This window comes from Xiphophorus couchianus, chromosome 23 (genome assembly GCF_001444195.1).
Source record: "Xiphophorus couchianus chromosome 23, X_couchianus-1.0, whole genome shotgun sequence".
Classification (NCBI taxonomy): Eukaryota; Metazoa; Chordata; class Actinopteri; order Cyprinodontiformes; family Poeciliidae; genus Xiphophorus; species Xiphophorus couchianus.
In genome coordinates, this window is record NC_040250.1 from 19,623,495 (window position 1) to 19,649,923 (window position 26,429).

The 26,429-nt window shown below is 39.3% G+C and overlaps 4 protein-coding genes across 7 annotated transcripts; 2 read left to right on the top strand and 2 right to left on the bottom strand.

Moving 5' to 3' along the window:
* The first annotated feature begins 123 nt into the window (after nt 1-123).
* Nucleotides 124-5,733, top strand: rab9b (RAB9B, member RAS oncogene family). Of its 3 annotated transcripts, none has more exons than XM_028008695.1 (2): nt 124-236; nt 1,703-5,733. In XM_028008695.1, the coding sequence occupies exon 2, from the start codon at nt 1,749-1,751 to the stop codon at nt 2,355-2,357; it is 609 nt and encodes a 202-aa protein (XP_027864496.1). In that variant the 5' UTR covers nt 124-236; nt 1,703-1,748; the 3' UTR covers nt 2,358-5,733. The 3 variants fall into 3 exon arrangements, with proteins under 3 accessions (XP_027864496.1, XP_027864494.1, XP_027864497.1); XM_028008693.1 differs by having other exon boundaries at nt 128-236; nt 1,676-5,733; XM_028008696.1 differs by lacking the exon at nt 124-236 and adding an exon at nt 280-297.
* Nucleotides 4,520-13,463, bottom strand: plp1a (proteolipid protein 1a). 2 transcript variants are annotated; one of them, XM_028008691.1, is made up of 7 exons: nt 13,181-13,463; nt 11,126-11,312; nt 10,880-11,036; nt 10,533-10,701; nt 9,055-9,128; nt 8,903-8,968; nt 4,520-6,589 (listed from the first exon to the last, which is right to left on the bottom strand). In XM_028008691.1, the coding sequence occupies exons 1-7, from the start codon at nt 13,182-13,184 to the stop codon at nt 6,425-6,427; spliced, it is 822 nt and encodes a 273-aa protein (XP_027864492.1). In that variant the 5' UTR covers nt 13,185-13,463; the 3' UTR covers nt 4,520-6,424. The 2 variants fall into 2 exon arrangements, with proteins under 2 accessions (XP_027864492.1, XP_027864493.1); XM_028008692.1 differs by lacking the exon at nt 4,520-6,589 and adding an exon at nt 6,732-8,554 and having other exon boundaries at nt 13,181-13,453.
* Nucleotides 13,464-14,533: 1,070 nt separating this feature from the next.
* On the bottom strand, nt 14,534-19,364 carry pcdh20l (protocadherin 20-like). The gene is made up of 2 exons (XM_028008690.1): nt 19,205-19,364; nt 14,534-18,752 (listed from the first exon to the last, which is right to left on the bottom strand). Exons 1-2 carry the CDS (start codon nt 19,250-19,252, stop codon nt 16,221-16,223), a joined length of 2,580 nt encoding a protein of 859 aa, XP_027864491.1. The 5' UTR covers nt 19,253-19,364; the 3' UTR covers nt 14,534-16,220.
* A 1,224-nt stretch (nt 19,365-20,588) lies between these two features.
* On the top strand, nt 20,589-24,897 carry LOC114139709 (regulator of cell cycle RGCC). The gene is made up of 5 exons (XM_028009781.1): nt 20,589-20,742; nt 21,622-21,777; nt 22,429-22,509; nt 23,655-23,717; nt 24,300-24,897. Exons 1-5 carry the CDS (start codon nt 20,721-20,723, stop codon nt 24,305-24,307), a joined length of 330 nt encoding a protein of 109 aa, XP_027865582.1. The 5' UTR covers nt 20,589-20,720; the 3' UTR covers nt 24,308-24,897.
* The last annotated feature ends 1,532 nt before the right edge of the window (nt 24,898-26,429 follow it).

Here is a 26,429-nt window from a genome sequence, read left to right on the forward strand (position 1 = left end):
TAACTTTATATCATATTATATTATATTATATTGTATTATATTATATTATGCACAAAACATATTGCTTGAGAAAATAAATAAATAAACTAATAAACAAACATTTTTCAGGTGCCTTTGCGGGCTCTAGGACCCAGGTTCCCGCGGCTCTTCAACGCCACTGGGCACGTCACGACTCGTCTCGGTCAGATGCAGGGGAACCGGGCAGACCTCGCAGGGTTATTCATCATAAAAATAAGGTGAGTGATAAATTGTATGTGTGGTTGGCGCATTCATCTAGGGAAACGAATCACAGAAGGGGTACGTTTTATTTGCGTTCAGCGTGAAGTTTTTTTGTTTCTTCCACATAGTTGTAAGTTGGTTACACAGTGAGGCTAACTGTTAGCTTGACCAGCAGCAGAATGTCAACAAGCTGTCAGACTAGCCGCTTAGCTTCTGAACCCGCTACTCGTCGCTTCATTGTCAGGAGGCTGAGTTGGACATTAGTGTCAGCTGCTCGTTTCGGTTCCTTATTAACTTCTGCTTTCTGAACAAGTTAGTTCAGGAAGAGTTTGTTTTTCAGTCAAAGCGGACAAGCTTGAACATGTCAAACTTGATGTTTGTTTTTGAGGTTGCAAATCACGCTGTCATTACTCAGATTCTCGCTTCTGTTGATGTGATGCAGGTGCTTGTTGTTTTCCTCTCCAACAGGGTGTTTTTATATTCTTGTTTATCTCCACAATACTGTTCATTCTATGATGTTTGTGCTTAAAGTAATGAAAAAACTAGGCTGGAGACATCTCACCATTACACATCTGTCCTATTGGTTTCATTCCCCAGACAGTTTCATGCAGGTGTGCTTAGTCTCAAACCCAAGGTCTAGAAGCCCTAAAGTTTTTTTCAGTATTCTTTTTATAGAGTTACAGCTATTAAAAAAAACTATAAAACTGAATCTGAGTATGAAAATCAAAAGCAGATCACAAATCCTGACACATTTTATGTATAAAGTGCTTTTTCCAGGATGACAAAAACAAATGAAAAGAAGTCCTTATTACCGTTGAACCCTTTACTATGTATTTACAAACACAAAATGACTTGATATTAAGTATGTTGTGAATGTCAACTAAGAAGAGCATAATTTGGAAATAATCAAAAATAAGATTAACTTTAGTCATGAGTGCTAAGGAAATATTATTTTCTTTTAAACCATTTAAAATGTAAGTGCTGTGACTGTTAGATTTTCATGCAAATTAAAATAACTATGTATTTTATTTTGTTGCTGTGTATCATAATAGAGGTGACGATTTACTCTTGAGAAAGGTCGTACCCATTTAGTTTATTCACAAGATAAGGAAATACTTAATGAATCCGATGACAGCACTGGTGCTACTACTTTCCATTGACACGGAAACAGCAGGTGTTTGAGGATCTGAGCACATGAAAGCATGATAACAGTCTCAAGCCGATGTCTGCACAGCTGTAATCTGATCCATGCACTTTAGCTGTGCATGCGTATATAATGATTTGTAAGGATGGTAAGGTTTTATAATGCACATTTGCTGGCATCTTAAATTACACAAAATTCATTTATTTGTGACGATGTAGGGCTTTTTGTGGCTTCTCAGTTATTCAGGATTAATTTGAATGTATTCGTTGATTGTTTATTGCTTCTTGTTCTTCTTTCTCTCTCTTGGTTAAGTTGACCCTGATCTTCCACCCATTGCAGTGGCCTGAAACCCACCAGAGAGGCCTAACTGGGTGGGGGAAACACGATGAGTAGGAACAACGTGCTTCTGAAAGTGATCCTGCTGGGAGATGGTGGAGTCGGGAAGTCCTCTTTGATGAACCGCTACATCACAGACCGCTTTGACTCGCAGTCATTTCACACCATTGGCGTAGAGTTCCTTAACCGAGACTTGGAGGTAGACGGGCGCCCGGTCACCCTTCAGATCTGGGACACGGCAGGTCAGGAGCGCTTCAAGTCACTTCGCACCCCGTTCTACCGGGGCGCAGACTGCTGCCTGCTCACGTTCTCTGTCAACGACTTGCAGAGCTTCCTAAATCTCAGCTGCTGGAAGAAGGAGTTTATGTTCTACTCTGACGTTAAAGAGCCGGAGAGCTTCCCTTTTGTGGTGCTGGGCAACAAGGTCGACATGGAGCAGAGGGAGGTTGGGGAGGACGAAGCACGGGCCTGGTGTGAGGAGAACGGCTGCTGCCCTTACTTTGAGACCAGCGCTAAAGACGACACTAATGTCACAGCTGCGTTCGAAGCAGCTGTCCGGGTGGTTCTAGCTGCTGAGGACCAGATCGGTCATGCACTACTCGGCAGCACTATTGATCTTCATGGCAACCGTAAAACCTCTCGTGGCTCATGCTGCTGATAGTGCAGGGGGTACTAAGCTTTTCTCGCTGAAACTTGCCTGTTTGTTCTGACAACAGGTGTACTGTAGGTTTATGGTACAGCATCCAGTAAGGATACTATGCAGGAGATGCAGCTTGTGTGAGGAAGCTGGTGTCAGGGATTTCAGCTGCTGTCTTGTGAGCTGAATTGTTGCTCTTATGAAGGTACAGGCATTCTGTGACAGGCGCGCTCGTCTTTTCTGCTTTCAGTGCTATCTCACAAGATATTACATCCTTCTCTGTTTATATGCGAGGGTAGTATCAAATAATGGAATGAAGCATTGTCTTTTATCTCATATATTGGAAGACAAAGTGTCAGTTTTCTCATAAATTCACAAAAATATGGAGTTGCTCTGTTTTCTGATCTCAAGGTGATTGGTATTTGGCGTGGGTTATTGGTATGAAGATAAAAGTGAAAGTAATGATTTCAATAACCATGAAACCCCCCCATCGCAACACTCATATGGTTTCAAATTATTTTTAAGAAGATACAAGAAAAAGTCCTGGAGTTTTCTCTGCCTGCGTTGGGCATACACTAAGGCAGAGTTTGCCCCTCCTCTACTTGTTTTTTTTTTCTTCTTACTTTTGGCCAGCTGATTGAAAGTTGACCAATTTAGTAGTTTGAAAATATTTCCAGCTGACCATCACCTTTATTAAAGTGGTGATGTTTTAAAATGATTGTTTTAAGAATGATCAGATAAGATGTGTAAAGAGCCATTACGTCATGTTATTCATGTTAGTTTGCATAAGCAAACAATTAAAATCTCAAACTACATAGAATCCCTTGACTACCTGAACTGCTTGTATTGACTAGGTTTGTGCCAGTATGAAGGTATATCAAGTTTTTTAAAAAGTTATATCTTAAAAACTAATATCCTTGGTCATACAATTTCTAAGGTCTAAAGTTCTTATACTATAATAAAGTGATGATGTTGCTAGAATTTTCTTTGACTTTAAGCAATGAAGCCCTGCCCCTCCTCCATGTATATAAATGTGCACTGCTGGTCAGCTTGCTCAAAGAAATTAGGCTTTATTTTTTCATACTCAAAGAAAAGACCAATCCGGCCTAAAAAGAGGGTCAAGGTGTCGAAAAGAACGCCATCCTTTGCCCTTACTTGGGTGTTTTAATGCTGCATTTGGGAGCTAGAAGCTTTCTAGTGAACTGTTGTAACTAAAATATGCAACACATGATCAAATCTTTGTGTGAACAGAGGTAAGCTGTTATTTCTACTGGAGACTACAGAAAAAATTTCATATTAGCCCATGCCTAATTGTGATATACTAAAAAGTATTAACTATAGTACTAGGTACAGTAATATACTGCTGAGTTATAAGCAAAAGTATGCGCTACACACAGACCATTTGAGTACTACAGTTTACACAAATGCTGACTGAGCTTCAATTTGTGGTACGATAAACTACAAACGTTAGTACTCTTAAAAAAAAAAGGCTACAAGGTACATTAAATAGAAAGGGAATGTTGATCATCAGGTTTACGGTTTTGCCCGTGAGCATTAGTTGCACGGTAGTCTTTTGTTTGCCTCTGCACTACGTTGAGGCTGGGTGTAATCGAGAATTTACGTCTCGGTTATATCCGGTAGTTTTTTATGTGACAGTTTACCAGGCAACGAATGCTTATTGAACAAAATAATTCAAAAGTCGTTCTGCCTCTGGTATTTTTCTTTTTTATTTCTATCCAATTGTTACATTGGGCTTCAGTGTTTGATCAGGGACAGTTGAAGAAACTTTTCCTTGCTAGGTTGAAGAGCTCTAATTATAAGTGGCCTCTCTGTAATCCTGCGTCAGCCTCAACATTCCAGTCTTCTAACTTTGCTCACCTGAGGGTCTCCTGAGCATTGCTGAGAAATGATGTACATCTCATTACTTCCAGTGTATATTCTACATCACCTCTTCATTCTTACAGCATTTGGCAAAAACATACAAAGTACTTGGAAAAGTTGTTTACATCCGTCATTGTATTCATATACCTGACACTGGCCACAGGTACATTTCACTTTGTTTTTATTAGTGGTGGCCAGAAGGCTCTGTTTTTTCATGTATGGTATTGGACAATGTTACAGCTAATAGTAATTTAAACTGAACTGTCATTATGTATGTGTAGTATTTTTCTTTAATTTTTTTCAGATAAAATGTATTGATTATCTTTTTAACTAGAGGGTCCTATATTCTCGCATCATTATGATGCATTTTGTTTGTCTGTCACAGCCTGAGATGCATTGTTTACCTACCAAGATCAAAAGTTGTAAACATTTGTCTTTTTGAACTAATGGTAATTGCAAGAATTCACTGTGAAAGTGAACTGAATAAGGTACTGTTACATTAATCAAGCTTATATATAAGCTGACAATGTGGAGTGTGTTGGGTCATTTCACCTCTTCGATACTTTGTACTACTGTAGTTTTTAATTTTTTAATACATGGATGTTTCTGATATGAAAAAGAGAAGTCTGCTACATGACCTAAAACCCCTGCCTCCATTTATATCCGTCCTGTAGATGTCCCATACTTACATTGCCAACCTTTGACTTAAATAGCCAACCACCTCCCGGTAGCTATGCTGTAAGGAAATGTGGCTTGGAGACTAAAATCTACCCACTACTTGTTCAGTTATTTTATTTTGATCAGATGACTCTTGTGTTTCGTAAATTGCACAACAGGCTTACAAAATGAGATCAGCACTTCAATCAGTGTAAATGGTTCATATTTAAATATAGAGGATTTAAACATTTTTGCAATTACCTTTATCTCCTACCAATAGAAATTAAATGGGACGACATGGGTAAGTTTAAAAATGCAACTCTTTGGTGCAAATTAGCAAAGGGGTAAGATGACCCAGGGTTGCGTTGTTTTACAAAAACTGTGAGCTAAAGATGTAATTTAAAAACTACACCAACTTTTAAAATGAGGGCTAATAGCTGTGAGTTATTTTTGTGATTTAACTTAATCTATTTTCTTACACTGCTGCTTGAGTTTTATCTAGTTTGCATAGTAAAGACTGTCATGTGTTTTTTTTAAACCTGAAATCAACCTTGTTAGTAAAATCAATGTTAGCCAAGAGCATAACATTTCCCATGTTCTGATAATTTTTTCCATGTATCTGATATTTATGAATGTAATCTATGTTTTTTTTTATTTTACATTTTTAAAATGTAAAAGAATATTGTTTTACTGCCTGTGTTCAACTCATGAGTGCAGCTCGATCTGTGCAGAACAATAGTTTCATTTTGATTATGTGCTGATCTGAGACAGCTGCCCTTCCTCTACTTTGCACTAGTAATAGCAACACTGACGAATTGATCTCTAGTGCTTGGCTTCAAATAAAGTGTGCATCATACCAGATGGTGATTCTGTCGTTTGCATTTTTACACCTGGAAGACTACTAATTTCCTTCTTTTTCATTCTGAAACAAAAATGAATATATTACTTGGTCCAGATCACTTTCTTGCCATCTGTAGTCACATGAAAAATTCCTTACATTGTTATTGCTGCATAGATTGTTTCTAAATATCAAGATATGAAATTATAGCATCATGGTGACATTTTACCTGCCCTCTCTCTTATTTGAGTTTCATTGCATCACCCAGTGTGTCCTAAACAACCAAAAAAAAGTGTTGTCCTTGGAAACAGTCAACTGTGTTCCTCTTCATTAAAATGGAAATCAAACATGCATTGCATTTTTATTTTCCCTTCAGTAAAAGGACATTAAGCATGCACTGCACATTGAAATCAGATCTGGGCACAGACAAATCCAATCAGCTTTTCAAAACTGTAGACTTAGGTAAATTTGATAATGGAAATCAACTAGAAGCACTAAATACAAAGATTATGCCCAGATTAACAAAAATAACACCTTACATATATTCCAGTTTACAACTTAAGATTGAGTGAATACTGTCTCGTATCCTAGAGAAAACAAAGCAATTCAAACTACGCAACCACTGTTAAACTGAAACAATATACAACACAGACCTATCCGATTAATTGTGACGGCTGTAATGAGCAGCTCTTTCAGCAGAACTTCAGCGCCGTCAGGAGATGTCAAATGTGTCAGCAGAGTACGGAGAGCACAGTGTCTCCCCTCTGTCCCTCTGCATCCTTCTATAAAGGTCATAGCCTCTTCTCTTCTCTTTGGCCCTGTGCTTCAGTGTTTTCACATACACTTGGTACACAGCCAAGTGAAGGCAACAGTGCACCTGTGGACACAACGAGGAAGTACAAAACATTTGTACAAAACACCCTGACCCCTGATTCTGGCGAGGAGCCAGGGATGGAGAACAAGTAAAACAGGCACTGTGACTTCACAGACTCAAAATGAAAATTATTAAAGGCAGTGTGCTCAATTGTTTCATTTATTTTCAAACAGTACATTACCAACACGCACAAAAGGAAAGAAAAATATATCTACCAGCCAGCTTAACATCCTACAAATAAAACTCAGCTAAGGAAGGTTTCATCAATAAAAATGATCTGTAGAAAGATTTTTTTTTTGTGTGGGTCACAAATTGCATACAATCATCACTCATGAATGCCTTCAATCTAGGCTGTTAATGATTCATATGAATCTTTATTAGGGTGGATTGATGATGCAGTATAAGACTGTACTTAAAAAAGGAACTGGGTACAAGGGTAGAATTTAATGTACCGGTAGATTTTTTTCTAATTCACTAACGCTTAAATTGATATACAAGCTTTTATATATATATATATATATATATATATATATATATATATGCACACCACTAATATTTAGACAAATTTGCTTATCAAGAAACCAATTTTTTTCCAATTCAGTTTTGCCAATTCACAATCTTCCTCAAGGCACTTTATAAAAAAATAAGTTCAGTCCAATCAGAAATTTAAACTAAAGTACCATCGACATGGTTTTGCATATTTTTTGTTTGACTGCTCTTCTTTACTGGAGTGGTGGGGGTAATTTCAGGCTTCTTCCCAAAAGCCTACCTCTTAAACATTATCCCTAAATTTTCTAAAGGGTGGAGTTCCAGGTCTTTCAATAAAGGAAGACACATATGTATTCTGCATAGTCATTCCACCCTGGAAGAAAAACGGTTCAAATAATAGAAAACCTAAGTTTTGGCATGCTACTGATGAGTGTATGTAGACATCTGACCACACTGTAGTTGTATTAGTAAATTCAGCTACAATTAGTTAAATTGTGTTATACAATAACTACAAAATAATCCCTAACGAATTAAGCAAAGCAGTTTCTTTGCCATAAAAGTACCTCAGTAACATAAAAGAAGCAAGAAACACTTTTTTAAAAATCTGATATTGAGGTTACTTTATAATTCAGCACCTACAGCTTTTGTTGTCTCACAGTGAGAAACATTTAACGACCTCACTAGATCTAACAAATACTGAATCTATAATTCCTTCACTCTGAATCCACCGTTGTCCATTGTGTGAGGTGAGCCTGCAGCACAGTATGGATGTGTTCCGTATGCGGTTGCAGTGGAGCTGCATTGAGGCTTTGCAGAGGTCTAGCCCTCTCTTTGTCCAGAGAGCAGTCTCCTTTGACACGTAATACAACCCCTCTGGCCGAGACTCGGAGTGCAGGTGGCCCCCAAAAGAGACTTCTTATTGGCTATTTTTTCAAACTGGCACAACTCCATTGTTGCTGCTTTCTCTCTGGCCCGTGAGAAAAGTCCTGAGGTCAGCATGAGACTGCAAATGCATGTTTGTCTGCCCCCATAGCAACCAGATGTGAGGCGTGGTGGCCATAGTAACCTTTAATCCCTTGTTCTACTCAGCAGCTGTATGCTGCCATGTGCTTGTCCTATAGCCTATGTTTTAGTTCATTAGTACTGTGTTATGTTTTGACTTTAATTGGTTGCATAAATGAACATTGAAATGATCTGACAAGAAAAATCATATTTACTGCAAGTCATAGCAATTAAAACGGATGAAACAAAAACAGTCTTATAAAAAGTAGGGGGGGAAAGTGTTTTATAAAGTCCATGATCATAGGTAGTTCTGTGCAGGTGAAGTGGAAAGACAGAGATGTTGAAGTCCCCTTTAAGTCCCCTTGTAGATGACAGAGTGGACAGGAAGCAGGGTGCCTAACACCTTGGACCTATGCCCTTTCTCCCAAGATAGCGCAGAACCGCAAAGTTATAGGTGCTTGACACAGTATAGGTCAGCTACAGAAAGACAAGGAAAAAGGAGGAGATGAAAAGACCCACAAAATCCTGGATATCTACAAACATAAAAACAAAACATGACGATGCTAATAGTTTTAGCTTGATATAACAGCTTCTGTAATGGAGCATGAAAGTATAATGGCTGCATGGCTGGCTGGAACGCCAGACATTACAACATTATTATGCTGCCTGTGTCAGCTGACAAAGAGGAACAGAGAGCAATAGTACAAGAGTCATCAGTCATGGAGGCCTGAAATGCCTCACTGCCTACACTTTGACCAGCACTATGTCACATGAGCAACAAAATGGTCGTTGTACCCCAAACCGGCCCTCAGTTTCCACACTCACCAGAGCCAAGAGAGTGATGCCCGCACCAGCGAAGGCAGCAACATACAGGTTATAGGTCATCTGATACTGATAGGAGAAGATCAGAATGATTATTTCCACTTCCCGTCAGGCCAGTGATAAAATGCATCAGGCACCAGAGCACTAGTTCTTACCTCTCTGGTTTTGCAAATACTGGACAGGGTCATACCACAAGCTTTTCCTGGTACTGCATTCCATGGCAAGAGCCCTGAGGGGAAAAATAACTCACTTTAGCTCTAATCTAATTTCATGAATACAAGCTTAACTTTTAATGTGTTATTGTACTGTTCTCATTGTCAAACTTTAAAATCTCATAACTTATTTGAAAATAACATTTTGACAAACAGCTGGATATTATTTTAGTAATTTCTTTTAGCTCCAGACTAGTGCACAGTTGATGAGATGGGACCCTCTTAAGACAAACCAGGAGGGACTGATGATAAAAAAAGATATGGCAAAGACAATCAGTGCTGATTTTTATCATAACAAAGCCACAAACCACTCAGTGGAGCATTGTGTTGTAAGTTTGATTTTAGCTAGGGCTCTAACACAATGAAAGTTCTAAAACAATGAAAGTGTTGGCCTGTGAGCACTTTAGAAAGCCATTTAGGATCCCTAGAGCATGAATAAATGTTTGCACATGATTTTTGCATCTCAGTTGCTAAATAAGATTCCTTGGAAATGCTGCACAAACAAATGTAGCATACATAATGCTGTAGACTCCTGCCATGTCATCATCAAAAATCTTTATGACTGGTTATTTGCGAGGTAATCACAAAAAATATATATATATATATGTAGGCTGATGCTATTTAGCACAAACAATGAGAAGAGTTGCTGAATCCATCGACATGGATTCAGAAACAAATGTTTGTGGTCAATTATGCTGATTTATACACATATGTTTGAAGTATTAATTTGCATCTGGGAATGAGATCAAACAGAATTGAACTCAGCTCCAGTTCCAAGCAAAAAACCATGGATACTTGCAAACAAGCTCTGTGAATAGGCTAGCTACTTTTAGCAATACAAGATAATGGCTAATGAAGAAACAGAGCAATATTATTTCTCAGCATTTTGTATTTCTAAACAGTCCAACAATGTCTTCATTAATGTACAGAGTATCTTAGCTATAGTCAAGTTATGGCAGACATAGGACTACTGAATTTTGAGATTGGGGATGATGAGAAACCTGGAAATTTTACACCTTGAATTTCAGCTTTATGCAAGTTCTCCACCTTTTCTTGCTTAGAAATTTTGACTTCTGAAATTAAAAGCAATGGCAAATGATATTCCCCCACCCCCATTTGGTTTTATTCATAAAAATATCTAATCTTGTCATGTTATTGAAAAAAACCTAATCTACCGGTGTGCTTCAAAATATGACTATACCATCCACTATGCATTACTAATCTATCAGTATTTAAAGGATCATGCTCTCAAATAATGGCCTAATAACAGCCTGATCGAATGCTGGCTTGCACAGGGCCCCGTTCACTGGTATTTTCATTTGGAGGTTGGTGACAGACAGAATAATGAAAAAAAAACCATTATAATAAAAAAATCTATAAATTCAGTTTCAGTAAAAGTTCCCAAAACATTGAGATGGTACCGTATTGCCTTGCATCAACGCAGAGCTGGTTTATACTCGCTGGGGTCTCAGTCAGAACAGCAATGGTGCTGCAAGTTGCATCCATGTTGTAGAAGAAGTAGACTGGCAAGGCGGAGAAGGCAAACACCAGCAGCCACAGCACAGCAAGAAGATACGTCATCACTATGAACTGTAGAGGGACATCATACATTAAGAAGTAGTTCACAAAATAATGTGTAATGGTTATTTTGAGTCTACCAAAATATTCCCATGAGCCTAAAGATTTTTAACACCCACACTATGTCGTTTGTGTATTCCTAACCAATCTCCCTGTTCCCTTTTACTCGTCCCACTCAGGGCCGGCTCACCGAGGAGCTGAGGCAGCGACCACACATGGTGCTCCTGAACTCTCCAAAGGTTTGCTTGGCAGCGCTTGTGGTGTAGAAGCCCTCAGCCAGGAGAGCAATGCAGTAGAGGAAGAAAAAGGAGGCCAAACCATAGATGACATACTGGAAATACTGAATGCTGAAAGAAAAAGGACAGACAATGAGAAGGGCTAAGTAAAATCTATACAGCAAAAACTAGAGAATTTTATCTTCCGAGAAATAGCTTACATATAGGCTAGAGTGATGTAGTCATGAAGGTTCCGGGCAAAATACGTTTCGATGAGTCTCTCCGTTTCAGTGAGCGCCTGGTGACCGCAACCGCAGAACAGGGCAATGCCAGAGAAGCAGAGCAGTGTGGCGACAAGGGAGCAATATGGCACCCCGCCCAAGCAGCGCATGCAGCAGTCATAGCAACCTATTAGTTAAGAAGACAAGCCCATTTAATCAGTATACATTTACAGCTTTTTAAGAGACTGTTCTTACAACAGCAACAAAATATAGTGAACAAAACTGGACTGGGAGTAAAATGATTAGAGATGGATGTCACACAATCGCAGTTCTATTTGCTACCTTCCTTCAGTCTTATTAACTACAGTTGTTGTTTACCAAACTAAAGTTGGCAAGCAACAAACAGCATACCTGATAAACCATTGAGTGAAAGCCACAGTGCAAAAGTCCTCTGTGCTATCTACTGACTTCCACAACTTCTGAATTATTTTTTGGCAACATTTAAATAGTCTGAAGAAAACTAAAGTAAGAGGACTTGTCCATTAGCTGCTGGTGTCCACATTGTAAGATAAAATATTTACAGAGAAAGATTATTTTAAATCAAAAGTATTACCACACAACCATAGAATTCCACAAACTTAAAAACAACTTAACTATTCTAAAAATATTGCTAAAATCTAATCTTTTACAGATGAATATGGTTTAATATATTTGGTTTAAAATAATGATTATATTAAGAATTTTATTTTTACATTTTTGAGTAAATCCTTATGGTACATTTCTCACTTAAGGTTTTGGTATTTTGGGAATCTCATACCAGCTCGTGTCACGTGACAAACAATATTCCAAACACCAATGGTTACTTTTTAGTGAACATTCGATTAAGTTGCAGCACAAGTTTAGTAACAGCGAGTGTGGCATCCCCTTATGTGCCACTCAGATGGCAGCCAAGGGCCAAAGATACAAGGGGAATCCATCTGCTTGGACCCCACAACACACACCCTGACTCCATTCACAATCCTGCAATGAAGAGTGTGAGAAAAGGAGGAGGACAAGGGACTGGAGACACAGCAAGGCAGGGATGGAGAGAGGCTGCTTTTGTGACTGCAGAGACAACAGTCTTTGTCCAACAGCATTGTGGGGGCACAAGGGCCACCAATGTCAAGCAAACAAAGGCCAGAGGCACCTCTTTGCTTTAAACACACACATCCACACACCCAGACTTCCTTCTGAGAAAACACAGAGAGGTTGGGGGCTGGGAGGAAATGATAGAAACTGGGGTGTTGCCAGAGCTGGAGGAGGATGGAAATCTGAATAAACAATGCAAGTTGTGTACATGTGTGGCTTTGCACACAGATGGGCACAATGGGAGCAGGCAGACTGTGGTTGGTACCATTACAGTAAACACAGATGGAAGAAGGGGCAAAGAGATAGCTCTTTAATTGAATATATTTACACTGGCTTTGCTGACTGAGGGTGAGAGATCTAGGCCTACAAACGGTGCCCTCTGTCATTCAGACATAATAAAATGGAGTAAAAATTTATTGTGTCAAGATGAGCAAGGGTTATCATCTCTAAAGTCCCATGTAAAACACGCAGAAGTTCAAACGTCATTGCACAACTCAACCCACGTGCGTTCAGTCGCACCTTGCTTTCAATTAGCCAATTAGGACAGGAGGAGCAGGCAGACTGTGGATCTGGATGAAAACATTAGACCGAAAAACTATATGTATTTTCGTTCGATAATGTAAAACTGTGGCCAGTTCTCCATACTAGAAATTGAGAAAGATTGCAATCGAAAGTAGATGCGACAAGGCTCCCCTTAAAGCAGCCCTGCCATCTCAAGCATGAAATAAATCTCATAATATCAGCGGCGCATCAGGCTGCGATAGCTGCCCTCCAAACTGACAGAAAAGACCTTAATAACTTCTGACGCCCCCTCACAGTCCCTCTCACATCTACGTGCGATCACATGCAATCAAACTGAGATTTGATTTAAAATAAAACTGAATCTGCTAAGAAAAGGAAGAGTCCGCTGGGTTGGACGTTTCTTACCCATGTCTTGAAGGAAGCGTTCAGGACTTGTTGACTACTCCGCAGCTGGTCCGCTGAAGATGTGCGTCTCTCTCGCCCTCGGCCCCGTATATCAATCTCTCAACTCGCGTTCTGTCCCCCCTCACTACCCCCAAACAATGGACAGAGCCAACGATGACTGCAAGTGCAATTCTTAAAGAAACAATGTTGCTTTTCAATGAACTTCAGGTCGAGGGATAATGAAGAGGTCAGGGCTCTTATACTTGCAAATATCAAGTAAGGTCATTGTTGATGCTGATTTGCATGTACGGAGCAACGCACATCTTATGCAAATCCCGGAGTGGGCGGGGGATTTCTTCCCAAGGAAAATATTTTATTCCCCACATAATTAGTCATCAAAATTCAGGGGATTATTACAAAATGCTGGCCAAGATCATTTACAATATTGTGACTTTCAAAGACAAAGTTTTATGAAGTTAAGCTGATTATTCTTGGACCTTTTGTACCATATTTTTTCTTTCCACTCAACTTTCCATTAATATGCTTGGATTCAGCTCTGTGTATGTGCACATCTTCTAAAGGAACAACCTTCTTCTTACCTTTCCTGCTTGAAAATGATCAAAGCATTACATTTGGGCATGAAAAAATGTCTTATTTAGTGTTCTTTTTGTCAGAAACTGGATTTTGAGTTTTCCTTATCTGTAAGGCATCACAATCAACATTCACAAAAAAACCCCCTTGAAATAGCTATGTATATTGCGTGAGGTTCAAGTTCTGAATCAAGTTATTTAAATAAATTAGCTTTTTTTTTTTTTATGGCATACCTACTTACCGAAATGCACTTGTACCAACCATCACAAGATCTGGGTGCTGCAGATCATGTAAATAGCGAATAGCACTCTGCCCAGTCATTTCTAAATAATTTGTAAAGCATATTTTATTGAGCAAGAAAATAAAAATGAAAATGAAGCATTCAAACAATACAGACTGACTTAAAATTACAGAAAATAACACAGTATTTATTCACATAAATAAGATGGTCATGGTATTGCTGAGTATGTATTCTAAATGAAACATGAAATAAAACTTTCCTGTGGATAGTCAGGTGAAGCTCTCCAGACTGAGTAAAACTGTCAGGTCCTATCATAACACCATCTATGAAATACCGTCTTAAGCATAAAAACTGCATAAGATATTACTGCTGGTGAGCTGGATTTGTGTTGTGTTATTGCCATTCCTAAATGTTTTGTTATGTTCTGGAATGTTCACAAACAGGAAATATGGATAACTGAAAGCTACATGTTAGGACAATTGAGACGCAATGGGGGGTTGCCTCATTGATCTTGAACAAAATAGCAAAACAATAACAAACGAACAAAAATAACTAGAATTTTATTCACACAAGAGTTGTATGACATTATCACAAAATCAGTTCACAACTAAAATGCAGTTTACAACTAATCCACAGGGCATTTGTGGAGTCAATTGCTGTTCATAGCCTGAAATTAAATGTTCATCTTGAAAAGATAAACTGAAAGGTGAGTGAAAGTAGATTGAACATGGAGCAGGGCAGCAGGGACACATCACTGTTCTCAGGCAATATGACAGCCGCGACGTTAGAGACTGGTTTTCTGATTCATTCTCTCCCTGTCGGTCAATTGGCGTCATCTGCATCCACTAGATGGCAGACTTTCACCTGCCAACTGCATTTTTTTAAAGCTGCATTTTTAGCTTCATATAACAAAATACATAGATATATTTTTAGGTAAATATTTTTTCTTAAATCATATAAAATAGAATTATGTAAAACACTTTGTAAGCATATATGTACATATCTTTATAAAACAGCAACAACAACAAAACTGTATCTTGTAATCCAATGTATTCCTAAATTTCTCTTGTAAAAAGGCTATTTTAATTCAATTCTTAATTTGGTTTTAGAGTTCCTTATTTGATCCCAGTTAATGTAGTTATCCCCACAGTGTGGGCCTTATTAGATTGTTTATTTTTGAAGCAGCTAGCCCAGACATCCTCAGAGACACAGCTCATGTTATACAAGCCTTGTTCTGCACTAACCAGGTTGTTGTACATTGTGTTTTACAGGCTCCGTCTCCTTGCTTTCCTCCTTTCCACCTCACACAGGCCTACTCTCAACAATACACTACACTGTACAGATTTTATAAAGTTTAAACAGTTTCCCCTCCCTCTTTGTACATCTGTTTGCTCCCAGATTTGCACACACATCGTACCCTGGCTCATTCATATTTAATGCAGCACTTAACCTGCTTTAGATCTAATTTGTTCCTCCAAATCTATCCGAATGTGACGCCAGCTGCTGTTTGTAAAAACATCTTTGAGTAGAGTGTGACTTCCCTCTGAGAGTCAGGTATTAAAACAGCACACCTGGCGGGGAGCTGGGCACAATACGGTGAGTTTTCTGCCTTTTGGGTGCGATCCAACCGTGTGGGTAAGAACCGGCGTTATCAGGTAACAACTGCAAGGTGGAGACTTGAGACGTTTGTGTGCCTCTTCACTTCTGGAGCTAGTCAAGGGTTACTCCTTTATACACTTTCATCACTTCACCTCTGAAGGAACATTAAACCCTTATGTGGATCCTAAAGTGTCTAAATACTTTAGGATCCCATCACTATAAGTCAGGAAGCTGAGATAGGCTCAACCAGCACGTTGCACAAGTACCTTAGATTTTATGATTTCTTGAGAACGTTTTGACTAATCTACAATATATCTCACTGGCTGTGATACGCGTTATCACTGGGTAGCTTTGCCTGGTGCATCATCCATGACTAGTTTTGTCTATAATGTTAAGAGTTTTCAAGGAAAAAATGCTCTTCTTATCAGTTCTGGTCACAGTGTGCAGAGTCTTTATCAGAAACCTGCTGGACTATTCTTCTACTTCTGAATATACGGTAATTGCAGAAGCATGTAGGGATTTTTTTTAACTGCATAAAGCCCAAGACAAATACTCTCAAAATGTCTAATTCTCTGGCTGTTTTCATCCTTGAAACTGTGAGTGAGATTACTCGCTGCTTGCTTCGAGCTGCTATTCATCAGAATAATATTTGTCTTTGATTCGGAGTGGAATCTCATTCTCTTCTGTATGTCCCATCTTTTTCTTTGGTGGATATTTTCTATGTTTCAGGTACAAACAAACTGTTGTAAAAAACAAAACTATGGTTACTACCGCCATGCAGAGCACAAGATAAAAGTATATCGCTTGAACTGATCTGGCAGTCTCCACCTCACAGATTGGAGACATAGAAGCACTTTCAACCCAATCTGATCTCCCAGTCCATGTAGGTGCCCTATCTAGATGGCACTGATCTGTGCTCTTATTAACCAACAGGTTAATCCAAACTGTGGTGTAAAGTGGAGTTGGTTTCCCATTGTCTCTTACTACAATGAACAGATTATGCATTCCCATATTTTCCTGCAAAAGCTCTTGTCTTAAGGTAATGTTCCCTGATTTTGAGTCTACCTGGAAGGGGGTGTTTTGCCAAACTGACTTTGGTGCAACAACAGAATATGTGATTTCTGAGTTTACACCAGAGTCTTCATCGATGGCATAGACCTTTGTTACATTTGTACCCACTGGAGTACCTGGAGAGACTACCAAACATGAATAATTGCTGCTGGGAAGGATCACTTTTGGGTTGTTGTCATTAATGTCCTCTATAAAGATAGTCACCCTGGCACTGGAGGTTAATGCCACTGGACGGCCATTGTCGCTGACCGCCAGGTAAAGTTCATGACGATCTGTCATCTCCCGGTCCAAGTTGGTGGTGGTATGCAGCATCCTTTGTATGCTATCCACAACAAAAGATGTGTTACCCTGTACAATTTGCAATTCTATTTTCCCATTCTCTCCTTCATCTGGATCTTCCACTTCTATCAACCCCACCTGAGCAAAAGGTGGTGCATTCTCAGGGATGAAAAAGATGAAGTGAGGAGTAGAGAAAGCAGGTGCATTGTCATTCCGGTCCAGAACACGAATAATTACAGAGGCCTGGGACTCCAGGGGAGGAACCCCACTATCTCGAGCAAACACAGTGAGTTTGTGCACACTTTTCTGTTCTCTATCCAGAGGAACCAATGCAGATAGTTGACCTGTCACTGAGTCAACTTTAAAGATGGCAGATGTGTGTTTATCTAACCTGTATGTCACCCTGCCGTTGAGTCCACTGTCTGCATCAGTAGCTGATACCTGCAGCAGTATTACTGCAGGCTCGTTGTTTTCCTCCACTTCCAGCTGGTAGTCAGTCTGGGAGAAATGTGGGGCATTATCATTGACATCCTCCACCATCACCCTGATCTCTCGCTGAGGCGGAGCGATCACAGACCTTTCAGATGAACTCCCTTTCACTACCACAGAAATGTGATATTCACTTTTCATCTCATAGTCTAGGGGCTTTGATGTGGAAAGTAGATATTTGCCACTCTGTGGGCTCAAAAAGAAAGGCACGTCACCCTCAATGGCAAGAGATGAGTCTTTAAAGCTGCTGTCACCCTCAAGCTCTAAAACAGCTAAGGGAGTGGGGGGTTGGCTCTCTGGTATCACAACAGTCTGGTTGTAATGCTTAGCTATGAACCCGATCTTGATTGTTAGACCTTGGGTAGCCTTGGGGAGTAGGGATACTGTTACCTGAGTCTCTGCTGGTGGGCAGTGAAGGCCGCTGGCTAACACTTTTAACACCAGCTCCTCAGAGCTGTCTATTTCAAGGTCTTGTGTTAGCCTGATGTGACCACTGTGACTGCTGAGGATTAAGAGTTTCTTAGCCCTTTCAGAGACCTTAGGACTGAGGGAATAAACAATAGCAGCATTTGGGCCTAAATCTGGGTCTGCAGCAACTACCTGAGTAACAACTGTATCCTTCTTAGAGTCTCCTGAGATTGTGGCACTGAGTGGGCTGTTAGGACTAAAGCTTGGACAGTTGTCATTAACATCTGTCACTGTGACAAATATAGGTACTGATACACTCAGAGGCTGTACTCCACAGTCAGTAGCCACCAGCTGCATTTGATACAGGTCCTGAGTCTCTCTGTCCAGAGCCTTTTGTACGATGAGCTTGATTAGTGGTCCTTCTTCTTCAACCTTTAAAGAAAAAACTCCTCCAGAACCTTTGAGTTCGTATTTCAGCTGTTCGTTTGGTCCACTATCTCTGTCCCGAGCCTGGTCATCCAGCATGAGACTGGTCCCTGCAGGTACATCCTCAGAAATATCCAGGCATATTTTGCTGTTTTCAAAATATGGTGCATTGTCATTGATGTCCTCTATGATCACAGAAAACTGCTCCAGCTCCCTAGAGGGCCCAACAATTACAGATTGCAAAATAATGCATTCATCGTCTTTTGTCTCCTCAGAGCAGAGGTGCTCACGATCCATCTTCTTCTCAGTAATGTAGAAATTCCCAGTGCTTTTGTTCATCCACAGGTACTCCTCGGTCAGGAGCTGGTAAGGAGGTGCAAAGTGTTTATTTAGTGATCCAACCAGAGTATGAGGCTCCAGTTCCTCCTTGATAGAGAAATGGATGGAGCCACAAATGATCTGCTTGGTATGAAGCATCATCAGCAACTTCTGAGTGAAAGAAAAAGAAAACAAGTGTTATTTCTTTTTATATTTCTCACCCTAATTTCCTTTCCTTGAACCTGGAAACATTCCAAGAGATATTTACTCAGGTGGTAACGATAGCGTTACAACTTCATGGGTGAATAAGCTCTTGAACAACACACCGAAAAGCACAATGATGTCATTGTTTAGTTTACTCTATTCAAATATCCTCACACGCAAAAGGCACAAAAGCAGAGAGCTAATACCAAAGTTTGATTTGATATAAAGTAATTGGAGTAATTACATAACTGCTCACAAAATCCACACTCTGAAGACTTTCCTGATGTGCTTAATCCACACAAAATCAAGAGATTCTAATATGTTTCCATTTTAAGAATAAGATTCAATCTGCCTGCCACACAGAAACATTGAGAGAGTAATAAGAACCCAGCAGAACTGATAATCTTTGATTCACTGACCTGCAGAAGTCCAGCCCAGTTCATATTATCAGGAGTCCCATGGCCCATTGCCCTCGCACATGCTACATAAGTCACCCGGTAGCAAGTGATCACTGAGCACAGTAGCAGCAATCTAAACCTGCACAGTTGAAGGCATAATTTGTTGATGCTCCTCCTACAACACACTCCCCGTCTGTCCGACTAACTGACAGATCAAATGCAGAGACATAACAGGTTTACCTGCATGAACTGGAATAGTTTTTCTTCACTGCAGGGCAGTGACTAACGATGGTTCTGTACAAACACTGTGCTTAACTACAATGAAATTATTAACTTTTAAATAATAAATGTAGTAGTTCCTGCCCCCCACTTGCCTTTCTGCTTCACAGTAAACACTTAATAAGGTTTTAACAGCCTTTTAATGATTTTTTCCCCCACTTTATCTGTCTGAGTCTGCTTCTGGCTGAGACTAATTCCTAATCTTGATTTTAAACCCTTTATACATCTGGAAATGACTGGTAATGTTTGATACCCCAACATGTATTGATAAGCAATTGTGGAAAAAGTATATTTTTAAGATAAATGTGGCAATAATGTTGTTCTCTCTCTTTCTCTTTCTCTTTCTATCTATCTATCTATCTATCTATCTATCTATCTATCTATCTATCTATCTATCTATCTATCTATCTATCTATCTATCTATCTATCTATCTATCTATCTATCTATCTATCTATCTATCTATCTATCTATCTATCTATCTATCTATCTATCTATCTATCTATCTATCTATCTATCTATCTATCTATCTATCTATATATTGTACAACAGTTCTTACAACTAGTTTTGTACAACTAGATTGACCTAATACTATATCAGGATGCTAGTTTGGAAAAACTAAGAGATAAATAACTGAGGACTAATTTCGCTCTGGTCTAATGTGAGCTTAAATGATTTAATCTTTTTCACAACTGGAAAATATGAGGGGTATTGAAATTGCATAACATTGCCCTCAGACTTACTTTGTAAGGCTAGGGGGGCCTCTGTTGACAGAGCAGGGTACTACAGCAGACTGAGACTACTTCAGATATTTGTTAAAATTCACAGTAGTAATTTATTTATTTATTTATTTATTTATTTATTTTCAGAAACTCGGCCACAAAAACACAATCTATATCTTAAAATTGATGCGACCGATACTCACAGATCACTCTGCGTTAAGTTTGTCTCGTAATTAACAGACGAACTCATTAAGTTTTCAGTGCACGTACAGCTATAATATTTCTCTTCCACAATGAAAGCATGTCCGGTATGTCTGTTACGTAACGGATTCTTCCTGTCGTTGTCATTCAACTTTCTGCCCACTTTTCCACTTACAGTAAATTTCTGACTTTTTTCCCCTGCTACTTTATTGGTTCGTCGCGTCCTCTAAATGCTGGGCGCCAGTAGAGGGCTGTGAAATAAAACTACATTTTCCTGACAGCTTCAGACTGAACTGAGCAGAGAGACGCAGCAGCTTGTGGCGAACTTCTTTTTATCATGTCCTCAGATATTACAGGCGGTGAGTCCAATGATACTTTAAAACAATAAGTTTAATTGGTTAAAAAAAAACAAAAAACAAAGAACAAATAGGAAAAATAGTTTTGTAATTTGTCATTTAACGATCTCCAATTTTTTATTTATGAGCTATGGACTAAAATCTTTATTGGAGACATGAAGTGTTCAAGTCTTTCAGTGTGAATGTTAAGGCTTCCTATATATATATATATATATATATATATATATATATATATATATATATATATATATATAGTTTTTAGTACACTAGTCTCCATCTAGATCCTTCTTTTACTTTGATCTATTGGTCAAAAAATAAAATTGCAGTTAGCGACACTGTCAATGAATTTAATATTAAATTAGAAAGGAATAACTAAAATGGGAATGGCAAAATATATTAATGCCATAAAAGGTAGAAGATAAGCTCTTTCTAATAGATATCCATGGTGTATTAATTGTTGATGCTGTTTGTTCTGTCATTATACTTCTGTATAATTGACTTAGAAATAATGTTTGCATACTGCATGATAGTCAGGAATTTTTTTTCATGTAATTTGAATCATTCGCAGAAAAGTTTGTTTTGGGAACTTATGTACTTCTGTAAAGAAGAGATAAATATTTCAGTGTCCCTCAGACAGGTGGGATCCTTTTTGCATTAGTGTACAACCAGGCCAAAGACGTTTTTGTTTAAGCTTAATTTTGTACTTGGAGTATATTTGCACATTGTTCATTTTAAACTAATTTAAACTTTCTAAAATCCAGCTCAGAATCTTATTTTTACTCCTTGTATCACTGTGTCAGCTTTGCTGCTCCCAGTCAGTCTTGGAGTTTCCTTTCTGCAGAGTCTGGGATTGCATTCCAACTGCTGTCAAATTTTCCACAGACTTGGAGCTGGAGCTGGGCGACGTGCTGCAGGAGTTCCAGGATGTTGTGGAGGAGCTGAAGGCCCCCTCTGAAAGCAAACATCAGCATTACCAGCGCGTCCTGCATGAGGCCAAGAGCCGCATCGAAGACAATGGGGTGGAAGACTCTGATTACAGTAAGTTTAAAAAGAAAATTTGAACTGGCTCTAATTGAATTGTACTAACACAATTTCATTAAATTCAGGAAAAGCTATATGAGAGAATATGCAGAATGTGTGGAACACTTAAGATATTTCTGTACAACATTTCCTGTTATATAACAGTCTGTTGTCTCTGGGGTTATCACTTGGCGATCTTTAATAGCCCAAACAACTACGGCTTGACACGTCTAATTTGCATGAAATTATTGGTACAAGAGGAGACATACCCTGCACTCTTCTAGAAAAGTGGCTGTTTGCCTAATGACGAACTGGAATGAACTCCAATTATGGATAGCGCATCTTCTGTAATCGTTCTTTTTCCTGTCTATTGTTGCTCATTTGTCGGCGGTTATGAGATGAAAGAGGAGATGTTTTCCTCTGCTCCCATGCGTCGTCATTATTGAAAGTGTGCTGGCCCCGGTAACGTTTGAAAAGACGCGCTTGCTTTCAAGTGTTCCAGCTGACACATGGGAGTCACTCACAAACCGGCATTTACCTTCACTTTTGAACATGCTATTATCATTACGTGTAACTCCTGCATTGTCATTGCTACTGATCATTTGCGTGGAAAACCCTTAGTGCTTATTATCTCTTCTCTATTCTTCCATCCTCCTCTCTCCCTCCCAGGCAGTGGAGCATCTATGGGAAACAGTTTGAATACGAGTGAGGAGGAGCTCCACCATGCAGGCACGACGCTGGCGCTGAAAGGTTCTGCAAGCCTCCTATCGTCCCATCTTCATTCAGATTCAGCCATTGTTCTCACGGTGATCACTATCACTTTTGCTTCTGATCACTGTAACAAGAACAACGCATGCTCCTCACATTAGGCTCCGAGCTGTTTTGTTTGGAAACAACAAAGCCCCCCCTGCTGTGACTGTGGCTCCTCAGCACCGTACTTTGAAACTCTCCTGCAGGGAGTCTGTCTCAGGTGTTTGTGTGTGTGTAAATGAACTACTCCCTATGTATTCCATTGCATTTACACTCACGTGGTGATGAATCTAAATTGATTTAAAAAAAAAAACAAAAACCACTTACACACACACAAAGCTGACCAAGAGGGTATAGTTTGCTCATCTTCATGGTTTTATGCACTGTACCTAAGTCCTGAGGGGATCTACCAAGCTGTTGAGGCTTTGAGACATTGGGAAGTGGCAGTTCATGCACGAACGGTGCCCTGGGCAAGCCCCTCCCTCTGCTGGTCCTCACTGAACCGAACAATCACCCACTCCCACATCAAACCCTGTTTTACCTGAATAATGTTAGTTTTCAGGAAAAAATATAGATAGATAGATAGATAGATAGATAGATAGATAGATAGATAGATAGATAGATAGATAGATAGATAGATAGATAGATAGATAGATAGATAGATAGATAGATAGATAGATAAAACTTCATGGTGGCAGCCTTATGCCTTGGGGATTTTTTTGCAGCTAAATATGTTGGATTTTCAGCTAAAGGTGATAAAATACAAGTCAAACAGTCTTACATCATCAAACTCCCCCTTTAACACCAGCTTCAGTGTCATCTTCCACCATGGTAATATTTACTGATAGTGTACACATGTGCACACTCCTGAAGATAAGTCTTTCTAATTTTGCTTCATAGCTTTACCCCCAGGCCTTGCTGCCCTGGGCAAAAGGTCTTAATGTCCATAAAAAGTATCTGCACTTATGACCACCTGAATTTGCACAAAATAAGAAGAGAATATTTTTGCTTAGATTCATATTTCACTTTGGGAGCATTGGGCCAAAGGAAATACCATAAATCTGACACATATTTCCTGACAGAAATGTTCCACTGCTGCCTTTTTCCTCTGTAGTCCCTTGAATTCTTCTTTTTTCTGTCTTCAGCCAAGCTGGGAGACACAGACGAGCTTGAGAGTTTTATCAACATGTTGGACCAGGAACTCGCGGGTATGTTTTTTACTCAATCTTGTCTCTTTGCTTTTTACGTTTAAGCTGACAAACCAGCAGCGTGCTGTGTGCTGTGAAGATGAAGCCACTGACCGGGTTGCATGTTTTTCTACACATTGAAAGAAGGAGTTGCTCAGCAGTAGCCAGCTTGGTTCCCTTGGTCTGTTATCCCCCCCCTTCTGTTTATCTCTGAGCACTTTTTACATTTAAATGCCATGTCTGGGGACTGAGGTAGACTATCTGCGTGGGCTTTTGTGTTAATGGCATACTTGACTACATAAGCATCATGATCCTCCTATCAGCTCTAAAGGAATAGTGCATTAGGGGCCCAGGAGTGTGTGTATTGCCCCTTGCAAGCACACGAGTAAAAAAGAACAAAAACATACATCTGCTGCTGCTGCCGATGATCTCGACATGGAGAAAATTAATGTTGCAAATTAATCGCAACTCCTGCTGTATCTTCACAAGCCTAACCTATTAGTCAGTGAATGTTTGTGGCTGTGCATTGATGTATGCCTGTATGCTACTCTTTTTATAAACTGTGCGTTGTTGTCTCTTCCCCTTCCTCTCCCCACTCTACAGAGATGTGAACAGAGATACGGGAAGGGCGAGGCACCAAGAAGAAAGTGAGATCCACGCCAGAGCAGATCTGATGGAGCGAACGCTTCTCTCTCTCGCCTCTTCAGGGACAGGGGAGGGGAAAAAGGTTGCCTTCAGAAATTAAAAGGGCACTCGCTTCAATTTTGAAATGCAAGAGCACCCTCAGACACCCCCCGGCAATCCCGCGTCCAGCCAGCACCGCCACGTCCCTGCAGCATCAGGTCCAAGATGTGTGACATATTCCCCCAAAATAGACAAAGCTTCCATCTGTCTGACATGAAAAATGCTGCCCAGAGTATAGAGAGAATGTTAAAATTCTCATAAGTGCTACGCCAGTAAAAGGCCTTAAATCTTCATTTCCATTTATTTTTAAAAAGCCTGAGCTTTCTCTGGTTTAAAATTACAGATTGCACTTTAGCTTAAAAGCCTATTTGAAATCCAGTGAGTTCAGATCTGCTGTGTGTCAGGCTATACTTGTGTGTCAACATTTAAACTGTACAGTTTTTGTGAATATCCTTTTTTTACATATACATTATTGTAACATAAATGTGTTTATAAATAAAGCTACATTTTGATGGAACTTTTTTTGTGACATCTATTTTCTGTTTTGACTCTACGAGCTGAGAAAATAGTCAGTAAAGTTATATGTCATTAAGTTCTTGCCTTTCAGACAAGCGAAATGACGGTTGCTGGTGTCACTGCGTTTCCTCCCCTCACCCCATACCTTCATGTTTGCTTTTCTGGTTTCCTGTGACCTTGTTCTGATTGTGCTGCGAGTTTCACTTCTGCTATAACTCTGGAAAACCACAAGTGTAGCTCAGACAGGCTACATTTGACCCCATATGAGGAGAGACATTGTGAGAAACTATGCTCGTTTTCAATTGCTTTCTGTAATTTGATGTGAGAACTTTTTCTTAAATGCCTTTGTGCCTTTGTTACTTGTTTCAAATCATTTAACAAAATATATCCTACACAAATAGTGTGAATAAATACAAAGAGAAGTTTTCAAATAGTTTAACAAAGACAAAAAAATATCTTCATTTTGACACTGCCAAGGACTTTTTGTTTCTTAATTCTCAAGCAGTCCTTTGTGAGTATTCTTGTATCTTTGTTGTTGTTGTTTTACAGATAATCTCAAGCACCCTCCATTAATTAATCTAATATATGGTGGATTATATTATAGTGAGCATCCCGCAGCCTATATGTTACAAAGTTGGTATGATGTTTTCCTTGAATGTCATTTCTGACTTATTTATCGATTAAATTTGAGTTTTAGACTCAACTATCCAATGAGAAGGAATCTGCAAGTCTTTGTATTCTTTGTGGTAAACTGCAGTCTGACTTCCTACTTTTTCTTATAGCGCAATGGTTTTCTAGTTGCAAGTCCTCAATAAAAGGAATGTTTTTGCAGTCTCTTTCTGACTGTACAGGCAAGCACTTTCATATCTACAGTAGCCAGTTCCTGCTGGAGGCCCTGTGATGACATTTTAGGGTTTTTAGATACTTGTGTCACCTTGAAGTCAGTTTTCAGGGTGAAACTGCTTGGATGGCCAGACTGGGGCATATTTTGAGTGCCCTCTGAATATGTGCTGCAGCTTCAAATTCTTTGAAAACTTCTTTAAAATACTTACCAGAATTATAAACTGATGCAATCTTCTTTCTGAAGGCTTCTGGTGGCTAAATGTTTAAAACTTTAAAAAAGGCCAAACCAATTTACAAATGCTGTTCTAATGACAAATACCTGATGTGACACATCTGTGCTTCATTTTAGACATTTTAAGTGGCAATAGATGGTGATGGATCCTAATTTCTTTCTAACCAGAAATGACTATTTCAATAAATTTTTACCAGTCACACCTGAAAGTCTGGCTTGACAAGAGACTGTGGTTGTGTGCCTGTGTTTATATTCTGCTGTCATTTCACTTAAGCATACCACGGGCACAGAGAGTGGCATCTGCGTGCAGGTGTTTCCTGCAGTTGTCAAAGAAACCCAAAGGAGTGCAATGGATGCTGCGGTTGTAAAGTGTGATTTTTCACTCGTTACTTGGAATCTCATACTTGGATATCTGCAGAATATTCCAGCTGTTGGAGGCAAAATTATTTTTAGCCTGT